Source organism: Primulina eburnea, chromosome 12, assembly GCF_022965805.1.
Source record: "Primulina eburnea isolate SZY01 chromosome 12, ASM2296580v1, whole genome shotgun sequence".
Lineage (NCBI taxonomy): Eukaryota > Viridiplantae > Streptophyta > Magnoliopsida > Lamiales > Gesneriaceae > Primulina > Primulina eburnea.
In genome coordinates this window covers 11,080,396-11,090,062 of record NC_133112.1, presented here as the reverse complement: position 1 = coordinate 11,090,062, position 9,667 = coordinate 11,080,396, and the positions used below count along the sequence as shown (strand labels likewise).

The window sequence follows — 9,667 nt, the reverse complement described above, 5'->3', positions numbered from 1 at the left end:
AACTAAATTCATTTAAATGAAAATTTGTACGTATATGATGACATGAGATGACATGCTTTGACACGATATGATTTTACACGACACGTTTATGTTCATGCTTTTGAATTCATGAAAGATATGTTGAGTATGATATTTTTCACTGCTGTGTGCTATGTCTATGTACATATTATTTCTGGTACATGTGTGTTGAGTCTTTAGACTCACTAGACATGTGTGATGCAGGTGAGCTTGATGGTGTGGAGATTGGAGGTGCCGAAATCTAAGTAGGCAGACTTGGTGCGGTGACACGACCCGAGGACCGCATGTTTTCTGCATTACGATTCATTAGATTTGAGAGGAGATGAACATTTTATTACGTTGATGATTTTAAGATTTTTACTCGTTTATGTTTACGTATGATTTTGGATGAGTTTGGTTAGTTTAAACTGCATTATTTTTATTGTCAAATAATTATGATTATTTTAAATGTTATTTCGAAAATGTGAGTTTTTTTTTTTTAAAAAAAAAACAATTCCGCACTTTTAAAATGATTAGGCATTTCAGTTGATATCAAAGCAAGGGTCTTGTATAGGGTTGTGCCACCGCCAGCTTCTGTCGCTCAGTCTTCAAGCCTTAAGTCTGTAAGCTTTTAAGTTTCAAACATTTTAAATGATTTACTATTATCACATGCATGTTAACATGATTTATGCTTTACGATGATCCATTGTACATGTTTAACTACCGTTACGATTTGAGGTTATTATTATAAAAAACTAGATTGATTACATGATGGGTTACGTTTACAAATTGAACTGTATTCAGATCATCCCTCCCAGACGCGACTCCAGCGTTGATACTCCACCCCCACCACTGCCTTTGGACCCAACTACCCGAGTTTTGGAGGGTATGGCTAGGCTACTGGAGTAGGTACAGCAGGCTTCTAGGCCTCAGACAGATGTGTTTTAGCAGTTTGGCTGGCTTAACCCGAAGGAGTTCGGGGGTACCACCGATCCATTTGTGGCAAGAGGGATGGATTAGGTCTCTAGAGTTACACTTTGAGTGCTTACAGATGAGGGATGGTGACCGGGCCAGGTGCGCCATTTATATGCTGAGGGACAACGCATCACTGTGGTTGGAGAGAGCTTCACATGCAGTGGATGTTGCTACTCTCACTTGGGCCAGGTTTAGGGAGATGTTCTTCAGGAAGTATTTCCCAGCTGACGTTAGGGGCCGCGTGACGAGGGAATTCATGAGTCTCCGGCAGGGGGACTTATCTGTGGCGGATTTTATCCACAAGTTTGACAGGGGCTGTCATTTTGTGGCCATGATAGCGGGAGATGCCATCCAGAAGCTGAGGCATTTCCTAGATGAGACTAACACCCACTCTTCGCCGGTACGTCATGATGATGAGGCCGACAGGTTATATGAGGCAACTGTCTGTGCTTTTCAGGCAGAGCAGACACTGCGAGAAATAGAACCCAAGATTCATAGGAAGCGGCATAAGACTCAGTCCAGTTCCCGGCCTCAGAAAAACACAGTTTACTGGGCCGCCGAGTCAGCAAGGGAAGCAGAAGCCCCAAGGGCAGTTTAGGAGGCCACAGAAGCATGTTCCATTTTGGCGAGTGCAGGTGGGGACCTTTAAATGCTTCTTTTGCGGATAGGAGGGCCATAAAGCAGCGGATTGCCCTCGGAACAAGGGCCCCATTACTAGCCGGGGCTTATGTGATGCATGCCGAGGAGATTGAGGCAGAGCCAGACTCGACATTGATTACGGGTAACTCTTTTGTTAAGATTTTAATTGTCGCATAATTGCATGGATTTATGCTTGCATGAGGATTAAATTGCGAGATTGATAACATAGAAGGAATTAGGATGCATGCTCTACCTATTTGGATGAAGAATTTAATTGTTTGATTTTAGAATTTTAGGGACCCATTTGTAATAACTTATAATTTGAGGACCTAATTGCAAAAAAAATCGAGAATTCTTGGATTTGAATTCGAAATTGAGAAAGGTTCATATTGTAATTTTGAAAATTTGAAGGACCCGGTGCAATTTTCAGAACTTGGAGGGGCTAATTGAAATTTTGATTTTCTGAGGATTAAATTTGGAATTTTTGGAATGTTTGGGTTATTTCAGTGATTGTTTGAGGATTTTGGGTTAATTGCCATTAAGAAATTCCTTAAGTTCAACACTACTAGATTTGCTGGTATATTTTGTCGTAGGTAGGATATCTATTGCAGGTGTAGCCACGCATGCATTGCTAGATTCAAGGGCTACGCATTCGTTTATATCCGAGTCATTCGTCAAGCGACTAGGAATCATACGAGTAGTGATGGATTCAGGGTTTAGAGTATCGATCCCTTTCGGAGATCAGATGTTCACTTCTCAGATAGTGAAGGGATTGGAGCTTCAGTACAAAAGTATATGATGCACATAGATTATTAATGCTGCCATTACCAAAGTTCAACATCATCTTGGGGCATGGACTATCTATCTTCTCATGGAGCAGTCATAGATTTTCGACAGAAGTCAGTGTCTGTCAGACCGCCCAGTGGGAAGCAATTTGTTTTTATGCAGCTAGACATCGGCAGATGTCGCACGTCATTTCCTGCATGTGTGCGAGGAAGCTTATGAGGAGGGGTTGACAGAAGTTTTTTGGCCAGCATCATGTCAGTGTCTCAGCCAGTCGAGCGGAGGCTAGAGGACTTTTATGTGGTCAGAGAGTTCTCCGGTGTTTTCTCTGACGATGTTTCAGGCATTCCACCAGACAGAGAGGTGGAATTCTCTATTGAGCTTCATGCTAGGCACAATTCCGATATCTAAAGCACCCTACCGGTTAGCGCCTGCAGAGACGAAGGAGCTCAAAGATCAGATTCAGGATCTCTGGATGAGGATTTCATTTGTCCTAGTTTTTCTCCTTGTGGCGCACCAGTTCTTTTTGTCAAGAAGAAGGATGACAACATGCGACTGTGCATTGATTAGATATAGCTGAACAGAGTTAAGTCAAGAATAAGTATCCACTGCCGAGGATCGAGGACTTATTTGATCAGCTTCAAGGAGCATCTGTGTTCTTGAAGATAGGCCTTCGATCCGGGTACCACCAGCTGAAAGTCAGGGAGTCTGATGTGCATAAGACAGCTTTCCGGACGCGTTACGGGCACTATGAGTTTATGGTGATGCCCTTCAGCCTGACGAACGCGCCAGCAATTTTTCATGGATCTCATGAATCGCGTGTTTCAGCCCATACTTGGATCAATTTGTCATAGTTTTAATTGACGATATCCTGATCTACTCGAGGGAGCAGAGAGAGAAGCACAGTCAGCACCTGAAGATAGTAGTGCAGACTCTAGAGGACAAACGACTGTATGGAAAGTTCAGCAAGTGTGAGAGTTGGCTTGACAGAGTGGCATTCATGGGACACATTGTATCTCAGGATGGCATAGAGGTCGACCCCAGTAAGGTAGAGACAGTCAGAGATTGGCCAGTTCCTAAGAGCGTGACATAGATCCGTATTTCTTGGGATTGGTAGGCTACTACAAGAAGTTCATTCAGGGCTTCTTCTATATTGTGTTGCCTATGACCGCCCTGACGAAGAAGAATGCTAAGTTTATCTGGGGATCTGAGTGCTAGGAGAGCTTCAATAGATTGAAGCAGGCTTTGACCACTGCATCAGTACTAGCTATGTCATTAGGGCAAGGAGAGTTTGTGGTGTATACGATGCATCGAAGCTTGGTTTTGGCTCGGTTCTGATACAATAGGACGAAGTGATAGCCTACGCGTCCAGGCATATGAGGTCCATGAGAAGAACTATCCAACTCATGACCTCGAGCTAGCAGTAGTGGTATTCCGCCCCTGAAGATCTGGAGACATTATCTGTATGGGGAGAAGTGCAGGATATTTACCAACCATAAGAGCCTGAAGTACTTCACGCAGAAGGAGCTGAATATGAGGCAGAGAAGATGTCTTGAGATGGTGAAAGACTACAATTGCGACATTAGCTACCATCTAGGTAAGGTTAATGTGGTTGCAGACGCCTTGAGCAGGAAGCACACAGTGATTGCTCATCTTTCAGTGCAGAGACCGCTACAGGCTGAGATTTAGAGATTTGAGCTTGCAGTTTATGCCAAGGGCGAGGCCCCGAATCTTGCTACTCTGACAATATTGCCGACCTTGAGAGATAGAATTTGAGCATGGCAGACTTCTGACGAATAGTTAAAGAAGTGGAGACAGAGGGACGAGGCTAAGGGCCAGAGACTGTATATAATTGTTAACGGCATAGTCAGATATATGGAACGTCTATGGGTTTCTGACAGTGGTACCCTTCGAGCAAATATCTTGAACGAGGTCCACAACACCACGTACTCCATCCATCTAGGTAGTACGAAGATGTATAAGGATCTACAAACTCTGTATTGGTGGCCAGGCATGAAGCGAGATATTCTGCGTTTCGTCTCCGAGTGTTTGACTTGTCAGCAGGTCAAAGTAGAGCATCAGAGACCTGCAGGGAAGCTGAGACAACTCCCTAATCCCGAGTGGAAATGGGAGAACATTACTATGGATTTTGTGACAGGGCTTCCGAGGACTACTGGAGGATTCAATGTCATCTGGGCGATTGTTGATCGGCTCACTAAATCAGCTCATTTCTTACTGACCAGGAAGACATTCACAATGACTCAGTACGCGTAGAGCTATACATTAGAGAGATAGTCAGACTGCATGGGATTTCAGTGTCCATCGTGTGAGACCGAGATCCGAGTTCATGTCTTAATTTTGGATGAGTCTCCATCAGGCATTGGGTACAAAGATACTGTTCAATACTGATTTTTCATCCTCAGACAGAAAGTCAGTCAGAGAGGGTGATTCAGATTCTAGAGGACCTACTCTGAGCATGCATGATCGACTTCCAGAGCAGCTGGGAGTCGAAGTTACCTCTTGTGGAGTTAACATTCAACAACATTTATCAGACATCGATATGTATGACTCCTTACGAGGCACTTTACGGGAGGAAGTATAGGTTGCCAATCTATTGGGATTAGGTAGGGGAGCAAGCAGAGTTGGGTCTAGACATTGTAAGACAGACAGCAGATTTAGTGGCTAGGATTTGGGACAAGATGAAGGCTGCACAGAGCCGTCAGAAGAGATATGCTGATCAGAGACGGCGAGATCTTGAGTTTGCAGTAGGGGATTATGTCTTCGTGAAGGTCACACCTATGAAGGGTGTGATGAGGTTCGGGAAGAAGGGCAAGCTCAGCCCTAGATTCATCGGACCATTTGAGATCTTAGAGAAAGTTGGGACACTTGCGTGCATAGTTGCATAACCGCCGAATCTGGCAGGAGTTCATAATGTGTTCCATGTCTCCATGCTGCAGAATTACATATCGAATCCTTCGCATGTGCTTAATTATGAGCCACTTCAGCTGACACTGCACCTATCATTCGAGGAGAAACCCACTCAGATATTGGACAGACAGGAGAAGAGGCTCCGGAACAAGGTGATCCAGATGGTCAAGGTCAAGTGACTGAATCATTCTGAGGAGGAGACCGAGACCGAGATGAGGAGTTTCAACCTGGAGTTATTCTGTACTTTAAAATTTCGTGGACGAAATTTTATTTAATGGGGGAAAGAGTTGTAAGGTCCAGGAATTTAATTCATGTAACCTGAATGCATGCAATACAGAATTTTATTTAAATTATGTGTTTAATTATTTTTATGCATTTTATGCATAATTATGACATGATAGGATTTATTTCATGAAATTTTAAAAGTTCATGCATTAGAGTTTCTAAGTCCATTTCGCGTTCGAACGAGAAACGGAGACCGGGAAATTATCAGAAAAATTATTTTATTACATAATTAATTTTTATTAATTAACACAAAATGTTTTAAAGGTATTTTTCAAGAATGGGTTTTTGTTGAGTACTTTTACCCGCCAGAGCATATTTTTCAGTGGTACGTAAATTTTATCGAATCGGGAACTTTTGAGGGTTCGGCTACTATTTTCAAGAACGTACCCAATGAAATATTTTCGGGATTGTGTTTGGCTTAATTGGCCTACTTTTAAGCTTATTGGGCTTAAAACTCTTTTTAAACTTTTAATTGGCAATTTACGGCCCATTATCGATTAGATTACTATTTAATTAACAACTTAAACTCACTTAACCTAAACCTAATCACTCCATCAGCCGACACCCTTCCCTCAGCAAACTTCCACTCGGATTTCCAGCCTCCCACATCTGAAGGTTCCTCGGCCAAATCTTGTTCTTGAAAAAGAAATTCTTCCGGCACTTGTTCTTCGATCTCCTCACATCTATTACATGAAGCCATGCCCTGTACTGTTATTTTGCATCACATACGGTGTATATCTGTTGTTATATGTTTCTTTGTGTGTGAAAACATCGATAAATCACCTTGCATAGAGATCGAATGATTTTGTTGCCTTTCCTTCATTTTCTTAACAACCACTCACGTTTTCGTGTATGTTGTGCAAGGGGCTGCGGTTATTGATGGTTTAGGGACTGAACATGATGACAAGAGGCTGTCTTGAGGAGTAGAATCTTTGTTGGGGCTTTAGGTTGAAGGGACGAGAGAGGGCTGCTGTGTTTCGTGTGGGTTTGAGGGAGATCGTGTGAATGGATCGGAACCAGCGGTGAAGGGGCGATCCAAGGCTTAAACAAGGCCGTTTGGGGTTTGAGTCAAGGCTGAGGATGACTCGAATGCTTTTGGAATCGTCCCTAAATCCGATCGAGCGTGCTTAGGAGAGTTAGTCGCGGGTGGTGGTTCTTGAGGGCGAGTGATCGATCGCGACTTCCATCGTGCATGGAGACGGGTCCGTGGGTCTGGTAGGTCCCTTAGGGTCCAGTCTAGGTCCTAGATGGCTGGGCTTGTGACTGGTGCGAGTCTAGGGGTGCTAGAGTCGGGTGGTGCATGGAGGGTTGGATAAGGGAATAAATGAAAACTGTCCAGCAACTTGTAGGGCCAGTTAGAGATGTTTAGAGGCTTAGTATTGATGGTTTTAGGGTCTTTTAAGTGTTTTTAAGGTGTGGTAAAAGTTGGGAAAAAATTAGTTAAGTTTTGGTTCGATTCGGGTTGAAACCGGGAAAAAATTAGTTAAGACCCGAGAATCCCACTCTAACTCGTATCTCCTCGCCTGGAGCTGGACTCTGGCATCCCAAGCATCGCCTCACCTACCGTCAAGCACATGAAAACAAGAGGTACCGGACATGTCGGTGAGTATAAACCCAGTATGATACAATTAATAATATATGAGAATTAAAATTTACAAATAGTTCATATAAATTCATAAAGATGCAATATAATGCAATGCATTATCAGAAGCTGTGGGCTATCAATAAATCTCAAGATGAAATGAATCATCTGGTCATAGGGTACCCAAGGATAGAGAATCTCCCAGCAATATACACCTACTCCTCCACTCGAGGTGGGTTGCCGTGTTCTACAATCCCAAGACTATGGTGCGCCTGTAGAGAGTGTTCAGACCATAACAGCGACCTCCGCATACACTATGCCAACTCAAATATAGCCCCATACGTCCAACAAATCAATATATCAAGGCGACCTCCGCCATATCAAATCTGAATCGACAATTGGCTCAATATTCAATGTAATGATGCAAATCAATAACATCATTTCGATATCATAATAAACTCATCTCAATATAACAATCATCATCAAATCACAAGTAATTCATCGAGCCATAGAATTTTCAATTTAAAATAAAAATGATACTTTTACCTCATATGTTACCGACCGTAACATACCTTACAAATATTACCAAAAGAAGATCGAAATGTGTAGGTGAGAAGTCTTGAACCTCTGAATTCTACTTTAACTCAAGAACTTTGATCATCTATCAAAACAGAGTAGTTTCTGTTCAAAATTCATAATTAATTCAATACTACTTCGAATCAAGATCCGCAAATTGGATATTCAAGAAAACTCAAATCCCAACAATTGTTTAAAGAAGGAATCCATATCATTTCTTAACCGTAGTATGCCATAAAAACACTCATTGAATCATTTTGCCAAACACGTGGCGTGCTGGCTAAAGAGTTAGCTCCTCTTCCATTCCATTTTTTTTCAAAATATCAATACATACAATACCATCAATCATTATATAACAACTTTACCTCAACACTCAAACCAAACAACCCATTGTTTTCCCTTCAATCACTAACCCAAGGAAATAAGCTTTCTTACCTTGCTTCTAAACTCTTGAGGAGAAGAACTTCTAATCTCCAAGCAAAGATTAAGGCTCAATCAAAGATTAATGTCTTGGAAGAAATTGGATTGAAGGAGAAATGAGGAACCCTAGCTCTAAATCGATGGAGAGAAATGAGGATGAGAAGAAATGATACAAAAATCATTCCCCAATCTAATATATACCATCCAAACCTCAAAACACGTTTTTTTGTACAGGTTCTGGGCGCCATGGCGCGTGATTTGGCGCAGGGGCGCGCATCATACTGCCCAACACCCAAAGTTTCAGCACCGGGCACGCCATCACGCGGGATCTGGCGCAGGGGCGCGCCATATTCTGCCAAAAACGCATTTTTCACTTCAGAATTTGCGAAAGTGCTCAACAAGAAAGTTGTAGCTCTATGTCTTGGCTTGCATTTCCAATTCGCCTCATGTCATTTGGAGGTCTGAGTAAAAAGTTATGCTCAATCTCCCAACATGTGTCATTGTAGGAATGACGATATGCACGACACACTTCGGGGCACTTTTGGCTCGTCTTCCCTAATGATTTGAACAAAACTCAAAACAAGAAAGTTATAGCGTCTTATCTTTCTAATGAAAGTGGCCTCACATCAATTGGGTCAATATACAAAACATTATGCTAAAAACCACAACTACTGCAACATTTTCATACCGTTTCTGCACTTCCATTAACTATTTAGCTCAAATTCAACCTTTGATTCTACCCATCCATTATCTATTCCATTCTATAACATTCATTACTATTCATACCATAACGTAAAGCCATAAACCATCACAACTACTGACACAATTTTATTTTTTTTCAAAATTCGGGCATTACGATTCCTCCCCTCTAAAAATAAATTTCGTCCTCAAAATCAGTCATCTCTTTCAGGTCTAACATGTAATGATCTAAACTGAAAATAAAACCGAGAATAGAAGCGTACTTCATTTGAATAACTCTGGATATTTATGTCTCATTTTATCTTCTAATTCCCAAGTTGCCTCTTTGACACCATGTCTATTCCACGGTACTTTAACCAACGGTATGAATTTATTTCTGAGTTGCTTATCTTTTCTACCTAGAATTTGAATTGGTCTCTCAATGTAGCACAAATTCTGATCTAACTCAACTTCATCAGGTGGAAGTACATGAGAAGGATCTGGATGATATTTCCTCAACATGGGCACATGAAAAACATCATGAACACCTGATAACGCATGAGGAAGAGCTAATCTGTAAGCCAAATCACCAACACGTTCCAAAATCTCATACGGACCTATGAATCTCGGTGATAATTTACCCTTGTTTCCAAATCTAATTGTACCACGAAAAGGAGATATTTTCAGAAAAACTCTGTCACCTTTCTCAAAAATCAACGGTCTTCTCCTGATGTTTGCATACTTAGCCTGCCTATCCTGAGCAGCTCGCATACTACTTTGAATCAATTTCACCTTCTTTGTCAT

At 41.8% G+C, this 9,667-nt stretch overlaps 1 protein-coding gene across 1 annotated transcript; it reads right to left on the bottom strand.

Annotated features, from left to right (window-relative positions):
* Window positions 1-9,148: 9,148 nt before the first annotated feature.
* Window positions 9,149-9,667, bottom strand: LOC140806651 (uncharacterized). Its single transcript, XM_073163203.1, has one exon. It carries the CDS (start codon window positions 9,665-9,667, stop codon window positions 9,149-9,151), a length of 519 nt encoding a protein of 172 aa, XP_073019304.1.

What these genes read in the sequence shown, in the direction of transcription:
- LOC140806651 (XM_073163203.1), bottom strand. Translation starts at nt 9,667, where the DNA reads ATGACAAAGAAGGTGAAATTGATTCAAAGTAGTATGCGAGCTGCTCAG.